Here is a 19,277-nt window from a genome sequence, read left to right on the forward strand (position 1 = left end):
TGAAACTTTACCCACAAAAAACAACAGTGCGTGGAAAAAACCACCACAAAAACCAGGGTACCCTCAACAGGAGTGACTACCCATAGCCGCACCAAAAACTGCGGAATGTAATGCAACAGCGCATTAACTTAACGGTACTGTGTTTTATCGAAAAAACAGGTAAAAGGAAAATATATATTGCATATTCAATTGCAACTATACGGCCGTCTGCAAAACTTTGCGGCCAAAACACTGACCTTGTAGAACTTGGTAAATGCGTGAAGGTCGCCGCTTTACACACCTGAGCGACAGACGCTTGGTGTTGGAAGGCCCAACACGTTCCAATTGCCCTTGTGGATTGGGCCGTGACCGGAAAGGGGGGCACCTGCCCCTTCAAGGCATAGGCTTGTACTACAATCTGTCTGATCCACCTGGAAATGGTGGCCAACGAGACCTTTTTTGGGACCAGCCACCGAAACAAACAGTGACTCTGACTTCCGAAAGGGAGCAGTGGCAGGCAAATACACCTTCAGAGCCCGAACCACGTCCAGAGCGTGAAGGGCCACCTCCTTAGGGTGTTTCGGGCCTAGGACAGAGAGAAGGTAATACAATGTCCTCATTAATATGAAAAGCAGAGACCACTTTTGGTAGAAAAGACAGTTGCGGCTGCAACACCACCTTATCCTTATGGATAACCAGATAGGACGACTTGCAGGACAAGGCCGCCAGTTCCGAAACCCTCCTGGCCGATGTGATGGCCACTAAAAAGACCACTTTCTGGGAAAGAGTCAACAGGGGAATCCCCCTGATATTTTCAAACTGCGGTTTTTGAAGCGCCGACAACACCAGGTTTAAATCCCATGGGGGTAACGATGGATGCACCGGAGGGACTACATGTTGTACCCCCTGAACGAAGGTACTCACTAATGAGTGAGACGCTAGGGGTCGCTGAAAAAAAAGACAGCTAAGGCTGAAATTTGCCCCTTAACCACTTTCAGACCGGACCAATTTGCTGGTCAAAGACCAGACCACTTTTTGCGATTCGGCACTGCGTCGCTTTAACTGACAATTGCGCGGTCGTGCGACGTGGCTCCCAAACAAAATTGACATCCTTTTTTTCCCACAAATAGAGCTTTCTTTTGGTGGTATTTGATCACCCCTGCGGTTTTTATTTTTTGCGCTATAAACAAAAATAAAGCGTCAATTTTGAAAAAAACGCATTATTTTTTACTTTTTGTTATAATAAATATCCCCCAAAAATATATAAAACAACATTTTTTTCCCTCAGTTTAGGCTGATACGTATTCTTCTTCATATTTTTGGTAAAAAAAAAATTAGCGATTATTGATTGGTTTGCGCAAAAGTTATAGCGTTTACAAAATAGGGATAGTTTTATAGCATTTTTATTAATTTTTTATTATTTTTTTTACTAGTAATGGCGGCGATCAGCGATTTTTATTGTGACTGCGACATTGTGGGTGACCCATCGGACATTTTTGACACATTTTTGGGACCATTGTCATTTATACAGTAATCACTGCTATATAAATGCAGTGATTCCTTGTAAATGACACCGGCAGTGAAGGGGTTAACCAGTGGGTGGCAGTGTAGGGGTTAAGTGTTCCTAGGGATGTTGCACTAACTGTGGGGGGGGTTGGGCTTTCATTTAGTGAACACTGATCTCTGCTCCAATCACATGGAGCAGAGATCAGTGTCACTAGTTGCTAGGCAGAATGGAGAAATGTTGTTTATAACGGCACTTCTCCATTCGGCCGCTCCATGAGACGATCGCGGAGATGCCCGCGGCGATCGAGTCCGCGGGTCCCACGACCGGACTCACGGGGGTCCCGACCAGCGCGGGAGCGCGCCGCGCTCCCGATGGCAGGGCGGCAAATTTAAAGGGACGTACATGTACGCCCATTTGCCTGCCCGTGCCATTCTGTCGACGTACATCGTCGTGCGCTGGTCGGCAAGTGGTTAATGGTGCTTAGCGACAATTTCTGGTCTACTCCTTGCTGAAGAAACAGCAGGATCCTGGATATAGAAAAGGAACGCGGATGCCATCCTTTCTCCTCACACATGGAGATGTAGGCCTTCCAGGTACGATGGTATATCTTCCGGGAAGAAAATTTTCGTGCTCTTAACATAGTTGGGATCACAGAGTCCGGTTCCTCCAAACACCTCTCAATAACCATGCCGTTAAAGCCAGCGATGGTAAAGCAGGATGGAGAATCGGACCTCGAGACAGAAGGTCCTCTCGCAAAGGCAGTCACCAGGGAGCGTCTGCCAACAGACGCACCAGGTCTGCGTACCAAGGACGCTAAGGCCAATCTGGGGCAACCAGTATAACTGGGATCCCCTCGGCTTCCACTCTGCGAAGCAGGCGTGGTAACAGTTTCAGTGGAGGAAAGGTGTAGATCAGCTGGTACTGATCCCACGGAGCCACCAGCATGTCTGACGCTGGTGTGGCCCACTTCAGGCACAGTCAATAGACTGGCGTCCGTTGTGATCACTGTCCACTTCAGAGGTAGGAATGATTTTCCGGACTGAATCACCGGGGACCTCAACCACCAGATCAGTGAGTCTCTGACTGACTGGCTCACCTGGATCTGACGATCTAGGGACAACTGAGATTTGTCCCAATTTGTCAAAATCTCCTTCTGCAGGACTCTGGTGTGGAACTGGGCATAAGGTACTGCCTCGAAGGAGGCTACCATGAGTCCCAGTACTCGCATGCAAAAGCGGAGCGACGATCACTTGCGGTTCATAAGCAGTTTTACGGCAGATCTGAGTGTCTGCAATTTGTCTGAAGGGAGAAACACTCTCACTTCCATGGAGTCCAGCAGCAAGTCTAGGTACTCCAGACGCTGGGTCGGTACAATCACAGACTTCTTTAGGTTCAACAGCCATCCAGATTCTTGTAGGGTCTGCATGGTGATCGCCACATCCTCCTCTAATTCTGAGGTGGAAGATGCTCTCAGGAGGAGATCGTCTAGGTGTCCCACGATCGCATTTCCACGTTGCCGTAGCAGCGCCAAAACTGGAGCCAATACCTTGGTAAAGACTCGAGGGGCTGATTCCAGACCAAAAGGAAGAGCCACAAACTGGTAGTGGGATTCCCCAACTGCAAACCGCAGACATTTTTGATGCTGAAGGCATATAGGTATGTGCAGGTACGCATCCTGGATGTCTAAGGATGCAAGGGAGTCCCCTTGATGGAGTGCAGCGACTACTGAGCGAACTGATTCCATTCTGAACCTCTGCAATTGTACAAAGTGATTGAGGGCTTTTAGGTCCAAGATTGGAAGTACCCCTTCCTTCTTGGGAACCACAAACAGATTTGAGTAGAATCCCTGGAAGCGTTCCAGGCAGGTCTCTTACTGCCCCCAAGAGGGCCCCCCCGGTGAGCCGGGGATATGGGCATGCTGGAGGTGAAGAATCTGTTTGGCAGCCAAAGAGAGAAACTATCTTGTAGCCTGTGGAAATCAGATCGCAGACCCATTGGTCGGATAACCGAGAGGACCAACGGGCTGCAAACTCCTGAAGGCGACCCCCCCACCCGAGACATGGGTGGGGGCAAACCTTGATGTGGTAGCACTTTTATTCGCAGGCTTGCAGTTCCAGGGACGTTTTTGACCGTCCATGGTCATACTGTCGGGCTGGGGACGTTTTGTCGGACCGAAAAGGTCCGTTGCGGGCGACCCCATTCCTTGTAAATGAACTTGTCAAAATAAGTCAGATACGGGAACACCTTAGGTAAACGTGCTGGCTTGCGGGACCCAAAAGGGACCAGTACATCAGCAGAGGGATCTGCTGGCTCATGAATCTTCAGGGTATCATGCACAGCTGTGATAAGTGCTCCAACAAGCGCTTTGTCGCGCACTGTCCTCACTGTCCGAACGGTCCTGGTCAGCGTCGTCTGACAAGACAGAGCAGGGGTCACCAGCCTCAGCAGGACCAGAGTCTGCGTCAAAGCTCTCCCCAGAGGACAGAGGAGGGGCGGGCAGGGCCGCTTTAGTGCACCTTTCTTCCCACGCACCGCCTCCATCTTGGCAACGAACGCATTGAGGACAATCGTCAGGGTGTCCAAGGGCACTGCTCAGTCTGCAGGTGACCCAGTTGCAATTGCCTGGATTTTGGGGGAAGAAACACCAGTTTCTGAAGACATGCTGACCCTACCCTGTCTGCCACCCGAAGGGGACTTAGGACAGTGACAGTCCCACCCTCCTTGCTGCCGCTGGCTGAGGGGCCCTTTCCCGCTGGACTCACCACCCTGAGGATTTTTGCGCTATCCCACAAGCAGTGCCTGTAGTCCATGTGGGCTCCCAGGTGCAGAGGAAACAAAAGCTGTCAGTGGCAGCCACTGCAAATAGCGACAAACCGCTCAGGCTTTAATAAAATGGCCGCCCAGCGTCCAGTACAAAGACATAAAACTCAGGGAAAATGGCTGAGAGCACACACGAGCACATGCTGCTGCTAGAGAAACACTGAAAAAACGTGTTCAGGCTTCCAGAAAATGGCCGCCAGTGTCCTGTATAGGAGATCACTAGGGAAATGGCCGCTGAAGCCCAGGAAAGCATGCTGCCCTTGCCCACACCTAAAATAGCCGCCAAGCAGCTCCATGAGGTACAGGAAGAAAACGATGGCAGTGAACACAGTGCTGTACAAGACATCAGCAAAACCTCACAGACACCTTCCAGGGGCATGAAGAACAGGACCCAGGACACCTGGGTACCTGGGCCACCGAGCCGTTTGCGGTTCTTTTTTTTTGAGCGCTCTTTCCCTGATGGAAAAACAGCACTGGGTGGGGGCTGTCTGGTGGGGAGGCAAAATCCCCCCCCCCCCCCCCAACTTACCGGAGGTCTGCTGCCGGCCGGAGGAAGAGAAAACTGCTGTTTCCTGGACACACCCTGGGTTCTCTGAGAAGCATGAGACTAAGTGTTCTATACAGCCCTCAGTGATGACACATAGGCATGGTGACAACATTTACTAAAGGAGACATTCATAAGAAAATTTCTTAGAAAAACTTTACTTACCTTTCCCGCCGCAGGGTTTTCTGTGGTAAACCAACACACCCAATCTTCACCCTTCACAGTGGGTTCCGTTAAACCTCCAGGAACTGGGAATTCGAGGAAACCCACAATCCTGGACCTGTAATTGCACCTCCACCAGTAAAACTTTATGGCCTTAATACCAAAAAGTACTGGATCCCGGGGTCCAGATCTCTAAAAAGAGAAGCGTTACAGGCAAGACTTTGTTTCTTCAGATACGAGGCCCAGGTACCATTCAATTCGGCCTAAAAGACACTTTGAATGGATGTGGCTGCATGGCTAGCCCCAGCAAGGATTGCTCCAGTGGAGCTCAGCACAGCACATCTTTACTCGTGACCGACACTGGCGAAAAAACTGAGGTACTCCCATCAGTGGGAGGGGTTATATGGGGTGTGCACTTTTTAATTGTCCATCACCTGAAGGCGGCCTATATCCTGAATAGTAACTACTATGGCTCTGTGTCCCGTGATGTACGATAAGAAAATGCGGTGGGTCATTGTGTGACATCATTGATAAATGACATTATCACAATGATCGGGAGACCTCGTACCTTTGTTTACTTAGTGGTGGGAGTCAAGTGATGGAGTGGCCGTGTTGGCAGGCAGCATTCATTGTGATTGATGCTGGACGATGCGATTAACAATGGATGTGCTTCAGGGACATTTTATTTTTTTGTGCAGGGGGCTTCCAGATTCTGATAAGTCATCCCAACAATCCACGGGCCAGGGATGTGAGAAGAAGCCTTTATCCTCACCAACATGGGGACAAGGTGCTTTGCCCGGAAGGAGGGGGCAATGTAACACCCCCATGCCCTGGGCATGTGGCCTGGTATAGTTCAGGAAGGGAGGGGGACACACTTTCCCTTGCCCCCCCCCCCCCCCATGGCTTTCATGAGACTAAGCCCCTTTGGTGGGGCGAAATATGTCAGGGGTGTGGCCTGGACAGAATATTTGGAATCTAAATTTTCAGAACACACACATTTCGCTTTTACAGTAAATATATTTAATATACCTTAATCTGATAACTAGGAGATTTGTGCTTTTCTCTGTTGACACCAACATGTGACCGCTTGTGTCCACCAACCATGTACTGGTATAACTGCTCTGGAACATTCAGGTCAGACATGCCAATTAAATTACTTCCGTGCTGAAAAAATGAAACAACACTTGATTAAACCGTACAACCAAACAATAATATAACTGTTTAGAAAGTATCAACATAATGGTTTTATTGGTCAATAAATTACTTAAAAGCTGACTGTTCTTACCCCCAGGCACACCATGCCCAAAGCAAAGCCTGCTGCCAGGGAATAGGATTCTCTGTCTGTGCAGTACTCCATTTCAGGCCCTGGAGGGCGACCTAAAAAATGTAAGAAAAAAAATAGCATGTTTCCTCATACTGTTAACTGTACTTCAAATGTATATTGTAACTTGGGTAAAAATCTTAAGTTCCCAAACCCAAAATGAGTTTCAAAAACCTAGTGGTATAGTCATTTTACCTAGTGAGAGTAGAAACCCATCTATTTAACACAATTTTTGTTTTTTTTCCCCAAAACTTAATCATGGTAAGAGGCTGTAGTAAAAAAAAAAAAAAAAAAAAAAAAAGTTTGTTGGAGTCTTTTAACCATCTCTAAGTATGAGCAATATGGAAAATAAAAATGGAATCAATTCAAAAGGTGAATAGAATGAATGAATCTTCCACTGCAAAAATACAACAGCAAGTCCTTTGGTTTCCGATTCCCAATACACGCACAAGAACTTTAAAAGTAGAACTATAGGCAAGACTTTTGGATAGAGCAAGAGCCTCTTGTGTCTCATTGGGGTGATTTCCTTTCACTTCCTGTCCCATAGCCAATCAGGAAGTAAGAGGAAATCCCTGCAAATTAAGGGAATTCCTTGGGGACCCCCAGGTCACCAGAACTAGTGTCCCCCATTGGAAGATTTCCCCTCTATTACTTTTCTGGGGACAACCCATAATTTGGTATTTTCTTTTACTTTGACTTTCAATGATAATGGTAAACATGACAGATAGGGTGAATCTCCCCAACTGGGACACAGACAGCAATAATAACTGACAAGTGTTCTAGTCTCCTCTGCTGACTTTAGTTATACTTTAATGGCATCCCAGTCTTAATCCACAGGGTTCAATGTTGAGTTGGCCCACCCTTTGCAGCTATAACAGCTTCAACTCTTCTGGGAAGGCTATCCACAAGGTTAGGAGTACGTCTACGGAATGTTTGACCATTCTTCCAGAAGTGCATTTGTGAGGTCAGGCACTGATGTTGGATGAGAAGGCCTGGCTCACAGTCTCTGTACAAATTCATCCCAAAGGTGTTCTATCAGGTTTAGATCAGGTCTCTGTGCAGGCCAGTCAAGTTCCTCCACCCCAAACTCGCTCACCCATGTCATTATGGACCTTGGTTTGTGCACTGGTCCAAATCATTTGGTGGAGGGGGATTATGGTGTGGGGTTGTTTTTCAGGGATTGGGCTTGGCCCCTTAGTTCCAGTGAAGGGAACTACCAAGGCATCAGCATACAAAGATAGTTTGGACAATTTCAAGCTCCCAGCTTTGTGGGAACAGTTTGGGGATGCCCCCTTCCTGTTCCAACATGACAGCACACCAGAGCACAAAACAAGGTCCATAAAGACATGGATAAGTAGGTCTGGGTTGGAGGAACTTGACTGGCCTGCACAGAGTCCTCACCTTAACCCGATAGAACACCTTTGGGATTAATTAGAGCGGAGACTGCAAGCCAGGCCTCCTAAACCTTGTGGACAGCCTTCCCAAAAGAGTTGAAGCTGTTATAGCTGCAAAGGGAGGGCCAATTCAATATTAAACCCTACAGACTAAGACTGGGATGCCATTGAAGTTCATGTACATGTATAGACAGGCATTTTAATACCTTTAACAATATAGTGTATCTATCTATCCTCAACCAATGTTAATAGTGACATATGCCCAGTGCATTGCTCCTTCATACATTACTGTAGAAGGGAGAAGGATTGGGCCTCCTGGAAGAAATATTTTCAAACCAGTTGGAAAGATTTACCATAGTTAATCTCTCTGACCACAGGGGAACTCACCATTATCCCCAGGATGTAAAAACTGTTTAACCGTTTACGCCATGCTAAAGCACAACTACTATGAAACATTAGTAAGCAGAGCATGCATATTTAATATGCTCGACAAAGTTTATGTTGCACCCAGCCAGAAGTGTTTCCTGTTGTCCACTTTGAGTTTTGTAGGATACCGACAGCCACAAGTGACTAAGAATGAAGAGGGAATTCCTGTCTGTGGCTACAGGGAGACAAGCCTGGGCAACTGTTTGACAGGAGGCCTGGACTTTAATGTGTTATATTTTCTACTCACATCATGTTTGTTGCCCTTGTAGAAGAATAAACGTGAAAAGCTGTCCCCTCTGGTGTTGAGTGTATTACTAAGAACCTTGCGATTTACAAACTATATAGAATCACATGTCAAGTAACATTACCAAACAATGATATGATTTTCATTAAGCTGTTTTTAACATGAAAAACAAATTACTAGAGATTTATTTACAGCATGCTGTATAAATATCTCTGCAGCTTATGCCATGCGTTTTAGCAATGGTTTACCTATTTCAGCAAGCAAAACTTCTGCAATGTGTCTGTGTGCAGTTCCCTGGTAAACCAGTCCAATGCCAATCACAGCTGCCACCTGCACGTTATGGGGCACATCCAGCTCTGTAGAGGTAGGAGGTAATAGAGCTGGGATGTGGATGCTTAAGAGCCGTGTGATGGAAATGTCCATTGTGCCGAGCTTTGCGGCTGACACACCAAGCAATAGACCGATGCTTGTCATCTCATGACCCTATCAAAAAAAAAAAAAAAAAAAGAATAATGGCAAATAACAGGGAAGCCACATTTCATATCCACATCATTTCATAGAGGATAGAGCCTAAAAACATAATTGATTTGTTTCAGCTTTATAGAGCAAGTCCTTGTTTCTCCACATGCAGGTAACTTTCATTTGATTATAAGCACATCAGTGCCAAGTCACAACCTGGGAGCTTACACGCAAAGTGCGAGTTTCAAAGCTCTTAGCAGAGGTCCTTTACCGACATGTCACACCAAATATAACCCACAAAAGGAACATTATGAGATACAGTAAATGTAATTAAAAAGTTGACTTTAATTGCAAAACAGTTTCTGAATAAGGCTGGCTTCCCACTTGTGTTGTGTTGTAATGCACAGAAAATGTTTTACTGCGTTGTTATGGCAAAGCTAGTTAAAGCATTGCACTAGCTACTTTACAGCGTCGTTCATTTAAAATGGCACCCTGGTGTACGCAGAGTAGCGGTCAACACACTAGTGGCTACAGTGTACCACAACTCACATACAGATGATAGGGTTGCCTTAATGCACCAAGCCTTAAAGTGATACTAAAGTATCTTTTTAATTTTTTTAGTTAAAAATAACAAACATGTTATACATACCTGCCCTGTGCAGTGGCTTTGCACAAAGCAGCCCAGATCCTCCTCTTCTCGGGTCCCTCTTCGGTGCTTCTGGCCACTCCCTCCTGTTGAGTGCTCCCACAGTAAGCAGCTTGCTATAGGGGCACCGAGCCGAGTCACAGCTCCGTGTCCATTCAGAGAAGGAGCAATAGCCTGGCCATACCCAATTTCCCTCCTCATTGGCTGACTGACTTTGATAGACAGCAGCGGGAGCCAATGGCGCTGCACTGCTGTCTCAGCCAATGAGGAGGGAAGACACGGGCAGCTGAAACACTCCTGCAACATTGCTGGATCTAGATGGGCTAATGTAAGTATTAGGGGGGCTACTGCACACAGAAGGCTTTTTACCTTAATGAATTCATGAAGACAAAAAAAAAACTTCTGCTTTTACAATCCCTGTAAAGTGATATTAACCACTTTCAGACCGGACCAATTTGCTGGTCAAAGACCAGACCACTTTTTGCGATTCGGCACTGCGTCGCTTTAACTGACAATTGCGCGGTCGTGCGACATGGCTCCCAAACAAAATTGACGTCCTTTTTTCCCACAAATAGAGCTTTCTTTTGGTGGTATTTGATCACTCCTGCGGTTTTTATTTTTTGCGCTATAAACAAAAATAGAGCGACAATTTTGAAAAAAACGCATTATTTTTTAATTTTTGTTATAATAAATATCCCCCAAAAATATATAAAAAAAACATTTTTTCCCCTCAGTTTAGGCCGATATGTATTCTTCTACATATTTTTGGTAAAAAAAAATCGCAATTAGCGATTATTGATTGGCTTGCGCAAAAGTTATAGCGTTTACAAAATAGGGATAGTTTTATAGCATTTTTATTAATTTTTTATTATTTTTTTTTTACTAGTAATGGCGGCGATCAGCGATTTTTTTTGTGACTGCGACATTGTGGGGGACCCATCGGACATTTTTGACAAATTTTTGGGTCCATTGTCATTTATACAGTAATCACTGCTATATAAATGCAGTGATTCCTGTGTAAATGACACTGGCAGTGAAGGGGTTAACCAGTGGGTGGCAGTGTAGGGGTTAAGTGTTCCTAGGGGTGTGTTACTAACTGTGGGGGGGTTGGGCTTTCATTTAGTGAACACTGATCTCTGCTCCAATCACATGGAGCAGAGATCAGCGTCACTAGTTGCTAGGCAGAATGGAGAAATGTTGTTTACAACAGCATTTCTTCATTTGGCCGCTCCGTGAGACGATCGCGGGGATGCCCGCGGCGATCGAGTCCGCGGGTCCCGCGGATGGACTCACAGCGCCCATTTGCCTGCCCGTGCCATTCTGTCGACGTACATCGTCGTGCGCTGGTCGGCAACTGGTTAAAGAGGAACCGCAGTCTGCTAAAATAATTTGTACTAAAAACATCTTTGCCATTCTGAAGCTTCTCTTCAACCACTTTGCATATTATTTTATATATACAGTGATTCTGTACTTGTCAAATTTGCTGCAGACATCTCCCTCTACCAAGTCTGGCTGCAGCCATTTTAACTGTGGGCAGCTGCAGCTGCTGTGCATTTACTTCCTGGATTTACACACACACACACACACACACACACACACACACACACACACACACACACACACACACACACACACACACTTACACACACACACACACACACACACACACACACACCTCCAGCTCTCATTGGCCATTGTATTACTCATCCCCCCTCCCTTCCTGGCAAACTCTCACAAGAGTGAGAGAGCTGCCATAAATTGCCATACTCGGTGATACGCAGCCATACTCTGTGATAGCCGGCAATACCCAGCCATACTCGGTGATACCCGGCAATACCCAGCCATACTCGGTGATATCCGGCAATACCCAGCCATACTCGGTGATACCCGGCCATACCCAGCCATACTCGGTGATACCCGGCAATACCCAGCCATACTCGGTGATACCCGGCAATACCCAGCCATACTCGGTGATACCCTGCAATACCCAGCCATACTCGGTGATACCCTGCAATACCCAGCCATACTCGGTGATACCCTGCAATACCCAGCCATACTCGGTGATACCCTGCAATACTCGGCCATGCTCAGCAATACTCTGATACCCTGCAATACCCAGCCATACTTGATGATACCCTGCAATACTCGGAGATACCCAGCCATGCTCGGCCTCTGTATGTGGCCAGGCTGTGGAAACCTCACACATGTGGTATCACCGTACTTAGGAGGAGTAGGAGAATCTATTTTGGGGTATCATTTTTGGTATGTACATGCTATGTGTTAGAAATATTGTATAAATGGACAACTTTGTTTAAAAAAAAAAAAAAACATTTTAACCACTTCCCGCCCACCGGCCGTCATATGATGTCCTTGACTTTGTGCGGGGATATCTGAATGATAGGTACAGCTACAGGCATCATTCAGATATCAGCTTTTTCAGAGGGTGATTCCCTACACCACAAGAACAATCATAGCGGCTGTTCTGCTGCTTGATCGTTCTTACAGCCGCCCTCCGGGGGTTCTAACGTCTCGCCAATACGATCAAAGCCAGAATCGTTTTTTATTTTTATTTCAGGCTTCCCAGCCTAGTGGTGTGATGTGGGGTCTTATTGACCCCATATCTCACTGTAAAGAGGGCCTGTCATGCCATATTCCTATTACAAGGAATGTTTACATTCCTTATAATAGGAATAAAAGTGATCAAAAAATGTATTTTTGGGGAAAAAATGTCAAACTAAAATAAATTAAGTAAAATGAACAATAAAAAAAAAAAAATTAAAGCGCCCCTGTCCTCATGTGCTCGCATGCAGAAGCGAACACATACGTAAGTCCCGCCCACATATGAAAACGGTGTTCAAACCACACATGTGAGGTATCGCTGCGAACATTAGAGCAAGAGCAATAATTTTGTCCCTAGACCTCATCTGTAACTCAAAACATGTAACCAGTAAAAAAATTTAAAGCGTCGCCTATGGGGATTTTTAAGTAGCGACGTTTGGCGCCATTCCACGAGCGTGTGCAATTTTGAAGGGTGACAAGTTAGGTATCTATTTACTCGACGTAACTTCATCTTTCACATTATTCAAAAACATTGGGCTAACTTTACTGTTTTTTTTTTTTTAACCCCAAACGCGTTCGAAAAATTGCTGCGCAAATACCGTGCAAGATAAAAAGTTGCAACGACCACCATTGTATTCGCTAGGGTCTTTGTTAAAAAAAAAATAAAAAAAACATATATAATGTTTTGGGGTTCTATGTAATTTTCTAGCAAATAAATGATGATTTTTACATGTAGGAGAGAAATGTCAGAATTGTCCTGGGTGCGCCAGAATGCCTGATGGTGCTCCCTGCATGTTGGGCCTCTGTATGTGGCCACGCTGTGTAAAAGTCTCACATATGTGGTATCGCCGTACACGGGAGTAATAGCAGAATGTGTTTTGGGGTGTAATTTGTGGTATGCATATGCTATGTGTGAGAAATAACCTGATAATATGACAATTTTGTGAAAAAAAAGGGGAAAAAAAATCTCGAATTTGCAAAGAATTGTGGGAAAAAATTTCAACTTCAAAAAACTCATCATGCCTCTTACTAAATACCTTGGAATGTCTTCTTTCCAAAAAGGGGTCATTTGGGGGGTATTTGTACTTTTCTGGCATGTTAGGGTCTCGAGAAATGAGATAGGCCGTCAGTACTTCAGGTGTGATCAATTTTCAGATATTGGCACCATAGCTTGTGGACTCTATAACTTTCACAAAGACCAAATAATATCCACCAATTTGTACTTCTTTTTACCAAAGATATGTTGTGGTATAAATTTTGGCCAAAATTTATGAAGAAAAATTACTAATCTGCTTTTTTTTTTTTACAGAATTTTTGGTCTTTTTTCTTTTATAGCACAAAAAATAAAAAAACCCAGCGATGATTAAATACCACCAAAAGAAAGCTCTATTTGTGTGAAAAAAAAAACAAGGACAAAAATTTCATATGGGTACAGTGTTGCATGACTGAGTAATTGTCATTCAAAATGTGAGAGCACCGAAAAGCTGAAAATAGGTCTGGTTATTAAGGGTGTTTAAGTGCCCAGTGGTCAAGTGGTCAAGTGGTTAAAAAGATAAACAACAAACATGTTATACTTACCTGCTCTGTGCAGTGGTTTTGCACAGAGCAGCCTTGATCGTCCTTAGGTCCCTGCTCCTGCCCCCTTCCCCTCCTGCTGAGTGCCCTCAGTGCAAGAAGCTTTCCTATGGGGGAACCCAAGCAGGCTTCCTTCTGAGCTGCTGCTCTGCTTTATCCATTCACACACACAGATGAAGCTCGGCCCCACCCACCTCTCTCATTGGCTCCCGCTGCTGTCTCAGCCAATGAGGAGGGAGAGTACCCGGAGAGCCGAGGCTCTTGTGCACATCGCTGGATCACGATGGGGCTCAGGTAAGTATTGGGGGGGAGCTGCGCATAGAATGCATGAAGTTAAAAAAACCTTCAGCTTTTACAACCACTTTAACACTTAAAGTATGTTAAAACACACACAAGTGGGAAGGAGCCCTCAGCGTTGGGGGGTAGGATACAGCAAAAGCAACTGACAGGAGTTCTACACCCCCCCCCCCCCCCCCAGCAATCTAAAACAAAAAATACACTTTAATAGGAAGTAAGAATTTTGTTCCTGAACTAAACATCCCAGATTGCAAATATCAAAAAATGTTTACAGCACTGAAACACACCACTCATTGCATTAATATATTTTGCACAGCTTCTACTAAATTGCTAGCTTGAAGAACTCCAATGCTTTCCATATGGTTTGATAGATGAGAAACACATGTAGTCAGCGAAGTTTGACTACACCCAGCAAAATACTAATGCCCCATACACACGGTCGGACATTCCGGCCACAAAATCCATCAGATTTTTTCCAATGGATTTAGGCCAAAACTTGTGTTGCATACACACGGTAGCACAAAGTTGTTGGAAAATCCGATCGTTCAGAATGAGGTAACAAACAAAACGTAGGACGGGACTACGTAGAGGCCAGTAGCCAATAGCTTTCATCTCCAATTTTTTTCTGAGCATGCGTGGCACTTTGTACGTCGGAATTCTCTACACACGATCGTAAAAAGTCTGATCGGATTTTTGTTGTCGGAAAATTTTAGATCCAGTTTAAATCTGTGTCTACACAGGGGAAATATAACAAAACAAATTCATCTCTTCCTGCATGTTGATGCCTATCCTGTATGAGGTAAACTGGAATGATTTCTCACTATGGTCAACTTTCCCTTTATACAGCAATGATACTAATTGTCCATAAACAAGACTGTATATAGTTATTCCTCATTTAGAGTTAGCTGGTCATGAGAAAAATATTTCAGCTATTTCTGCTGACCTTCTCCGTCTGACTTAAGTGCTATGAAACAACTGACCTAAATAAGTAAGGAAATCAGGAAAGTCAGAGAAAAGTCAGAGGTTACTATCAGCAAACATTTTAGGGTCAATAGCAAAGTACTGAAGCAAGAGGATCAGCAAGACCAAGTAGTAAAAAGCATTTTCCCCAATCAGCTCCTTGGCATTTTCTTATGATAGGTTTCATTTTGGAGTATTTCTATCCATTTATTAAATGGACAAAAAGCACAATGTGCGCAAAACTTTCAAAGTACAATAAATAAATAAATAAATAAAGGTCTTGGGGGAAGCTCTCAAGTCTACTACATAAAACAAAATGCAGTGGTTACTATAGCAAATTCAAGCTTTCCCTTGTTATACAATCAGTGGAGTGAATGGACAATCAAATTACTGCAGCTCGACTACAAAATAAGAAAAAAAAAAAAAGTCAAAGGCAGGCCATAAATGATCACCAACCTATGGTTGAAGGAAAGAAAATAGCTAGATTTCCCCAGCAACACAGTCAGTGTTGATATAGGGAATATCTCCTGCATCGCTTTTGTGTTCTGCCAACAGGGTGTGCAGGGAGAGTACCCCACCGGCAGAATAGAATTATCACTGCTGGTGACTACAGCCTTCGGCAGTGATTGGGCGAGAAAAAATAAATAAATAAAAAATTTACAGGTTGGTTGTTCTGAAGTCAAACTTCAGTACAACCAGCCTTCCCATAGACATATCAAAATTTTAGTGGTTTCTGCGGAACCAACCAGATTTCGATCCATCTATTGGCAGCTAAAGACAAGAGACAATATGCAAGTTTCAGTCAAGCTCCATACACACTATCAGTTTTTCTGCTGAGTTTTTCCTTCAGGTTTACCAAACCATGTAGCGCAAGGGCCTGCCTGATTGCATACAAATTGAAACTCCTAAGGTTTGACCTCATATTATATGGTTTTGGTAAATCTGAAGGAAGAACTCAGAAGAAAAACTGGTAGTGTGTATGAGGCTTTAGTGGATGTCCCTACTGTAGTCATCAGGAGTTTAATTGCCTGTGTTCATCCACGTGTTATGTATGGAGCTTCATTTAATGTAACCTAAATGTCACTATAGAAAACCCTGAAAGACTCCTGCCTATTGCAATATGGCATACATCAGGCATGTCCAAAGTCCGGCCTGCGGGCCAATCGCGGCCCACGGCCCGGTTTTGAACGGCCCGCCTCGTAATCTAAACATATATATCTTTTGTGGCCCCCGGCGATCTCCCAGCGCCGGGGCCACAAAAGATATATAGTCTGGTTGCATTGGAGATAGGAGGCTGTACGAGCGCCGTGCACACAGGAGTATTTCCTGTTTACACGGCAGCCTCTGTAATAGGAAGTCCCATCTTCGCTATTGGACGACTGTTCTGTCCATCAAAGGAGGCGGGACTTTCTCTTAAAGAGGCCGCTGTGTAAACAGGAGATTCTCCTGTTCTTTGGCGCTCGTTCAGCCCCCTCCATGTCCCCTCCAAGGCTGCACTGATGGCAATGGTAAGTACATTCCTGGCTAATGGTGGCTGCATTCCTGGCTAATAGTGAGTGAAATCTTGGCAATGGTGGCTGCATTCCTGGCAATAGTATGTGAAATCCTGGCTAATGGTGGCTGCATTCCTGGCTAATAGTGAGTGAAATCCTGGCAATGGTGGCTGCATTCCTGGCTAATGGTGGCTGCATTCCTGGCTAATGGTGGCTGCATTCCTGGCTAATGGTGGCTGCATTCCTGGCAATGGTGGGTGCATTCCTGGCAATAGTATGTGAAATCCTGGCTAATGGTGGCTGCATTCCTGGCTAATAGTGAGTGAAATCCTGGCTAATGATGGCTGCATTCCTGGCTAATGGTGGCTGCATTCCTGGCAATAGTATGTGAAATTCTGGCTAATGGTGGCTGCATTCCTGGCTAATGGTGGCTGCATTCCTGGCTAATGGTGAGTGAAATCCCGGCAATGGTGGCTGCATTCCTGGCTAATGGTGAGTGAAATCCTAGCTAATAGTGAGTACATTCCTGGCTAATGGTGGCTGCATTCCTGGCTAATAGTGAGTGAAATCCTGGCTAATGGTGGCTGCATTCCTGGCTAATGGTGGCTGCATTCCTGGCAATAGTATGTGAAATCCTGGCTAATGGTGGCTGCATTCCTGGCTAATGGTGAGTGAAATCCTGGCAATGGTGGCTGCATTCCTGGCTAATAGTGAGTGAAATCCTGGCAATGGTGGCTGCATTCCTGGCTAATGGTGGCTGCATTCCTGGTAATGGTGGCTGCATTCCTGGTAATGGTGGCTGCATTCCTGGCTAATGGTGGCTGCATTCCTGGCTAATGGTGGGGGCTGCATTCCCAGCAATGGTGGGCGCGCAGATGGGCACTGACCCTTATTTTGCTCTACAGTTTTTTATTTAAAATTGTAAGGTTTTTTCCCGAAACTTCCCTCTTATTCGCCAACAAATACGGTATATCCAAATAACACGCCCGAGCTCATCTCTTCAACACACACAGCCACAAAGGCAAGAGAATTCTTGTTGGGCCGTGTATTAGTGTTCGAACGAACACACTTAGACAGAATTTTAATGGTTCAAAGAATGTCAGGAAAAATGGTCGGCCCTCGTGCATGTTCACTTCATCAAATCTGGCCCTCTTTGAAAAAAGTTTGGACACCCCTGGCATACATGATATATGCTTTTTTGAAAAGATATCAGTGGAAAATTTAAGCCCAGAACTTTAATTATGAACTACTATTAAACTGTTTTAGTCAATTGTATCTTTACCTTAGTTAAATAATCATGGATGTTCAATGTTGCCAGCTTGGTGAGGTGCCCATTGAGACCCAAAGCCATGAGAAAGCCAGCATACTCGTTGGCCAGCTCAGCATTCTTTGGCTTGTTGTAAACAATCCAAGCAGAGTCTATCTGAGAAGCTGGGGCAATTTTCAGACCAGCAGCCACTCCATTATGAAAGCTTGCCCAACATGCCATGTTTGGTGGGACATCAATGTTTCCACTGTTGAGATCAACAGTTGTGTTTCTGGGAGGAGCTCTTCCTGCGAATTAAAATGAAAGTCATGTTTCAGTGTTCATATCATTAAAAAGAATAGCTCTAAAAGGATTGAAATTTAAAATGCGAATATAAAAAAATATACAGAAACTGAGATAAGAATCTGAACAAAATACAGTATTCCACAAGCTGACATTTTCACATTACAAATCACACAATTTTGTATATTTTTGCCTATTCTATTTAGGATGAAGGCAGATATACCTGTGAGGTTCAGTTTAGGAATAGGTAGTGGTTCTGTAGGGACTGGGTGATGGGAAAACAGTGTAAACATCCCTCTGCCCACTGGCAAAGCCATGGTCCTCTGACACAGCTGTAACAACCTGCAACAACATTTAGTATATGTTATTTGTTTACCAGTGGAAACACCAGCCAAAAAACACCCTGTAATATTTAGTTTTGAAATAAGAAAAAAATATCAGAATTCAAATCCATGCTCTTTGGGTAGAAAAGGAATTTGAACAATTTGTAATTATGCTGTAATGTGTTTCTTTATATTACAGCACATCACCGACTCTTTCATGCTATACAGCAGCTCCTTAGGAGTGTATGGGGTTTATTCTCTGCACCAGTTATCTTGACTGCAATATCTAGCAACGCTTCAGATGCTTTTTTCATGGGTCCTGCTCATATCATCTGGAAATGTCTTTGTGTGACAACACAACTGACGGTTATAGAAACTCCCTTCTACTTTTATCCAAGCGACGTACACATGAATTTTGTTCCCACTCCTGGGATCTGTATTTGATATTGCACACAAAAATCTGAACAGTTAGAGCAGCTTCACAGATTAAAACTCGATTATTCCTACTCGTTGCAAACTTATTTTCTTGAAGAGTTACAGTAATATGGGGAAATGGCAGAACTTTGGGCAGGGCTTATACCCTAAATCCTCCTGTATCCACCAATGATTGCTCTCAGTAAAAGCTCCCTCATCCAAATTTCCCATAAAACACATAAAAACTCTATAAATAGGATATCAGATGGCAATATACAAACATCAAAAGTACGTTTACCTGTTCTCTTTCTCTTCTAAGTATTCATGATCACTCACTTCAGGCATCTGAACAACATTCACGCGTACAGGATGGGAACTTTGTAAAAGCCTGCGTACTTCCTGCACACGCAAATCTTCACTCCATATCAATGACATTACGTCCTGGTTTAAATCATTCATTCCATCATCCTCCTCTTCACCTTCTCCTGTAGGGGGAACCTCTGTAGATGGTACTTGGCTTGTCGACTGTAAAAATGGTAATAAGAGTCAAAACTGAGTAAATGCAGTGTGCATTTGCCAGGTGTTAGGCAGATTGTGAATTGACA

At 44.5% G+C, this 19,277-nt stretch overlaps 1 protein-coding gene across 1 annotated transcript in view; it reads right to left on the minus strand.

The window, feature by feature from the left end:
* ANAPC1 (anaphase promoting complex subunit 1) overlaps positions 1–19,277 on the minus strand; it is a 175,766-nt gene that overhangs the window by 72,278 nt on the left and 84,211 nt on the right. Inside the window, exons 26-31 of the mRNA XM_077486110.1 lie at positions 18,971–19,197; positions 18,159–18,277; positions 17,669–17,940; positions 8,646–8,880; positions 6,298–6,389; positions 6,042–6,176 (exon numbers count right to left, since the gene is read on the minus strand). Coding sequence (XP_077342236.1) covers positions 6,042–6,176; positions 6,298–6,389; positions 8,646–8,880; positions 17,669–17,940; positions 18,159–18,277; positions 18,971–19,197 — 1,080 coding nt within the window. The remainder of the gene's footprint in view (positions 1–6,041; positions 6,177–6,297; positions 6,390–8,645; positions 8,881–17,668; positions 17,941–18,158; positions 18,278–18,970; positions 19,198–19,277) is intronic.

This window comes from Lithobates pipiens, unplaced genomic scaffold (assembly GCF_037356315.1).
Source record: "Lithobates pipiens isolate NorthernLeopardFrog02 unplaced genomic scaffold, aLitPip1_a1.2 Scaffold_18, whole genome shotgun sequence".
Taxonomy (NCBI): Eukaryota; Metazoa; Chordata; class Amphibia; order Anura; family Ranidae; genus Lithobates; species Lithobates pipiens.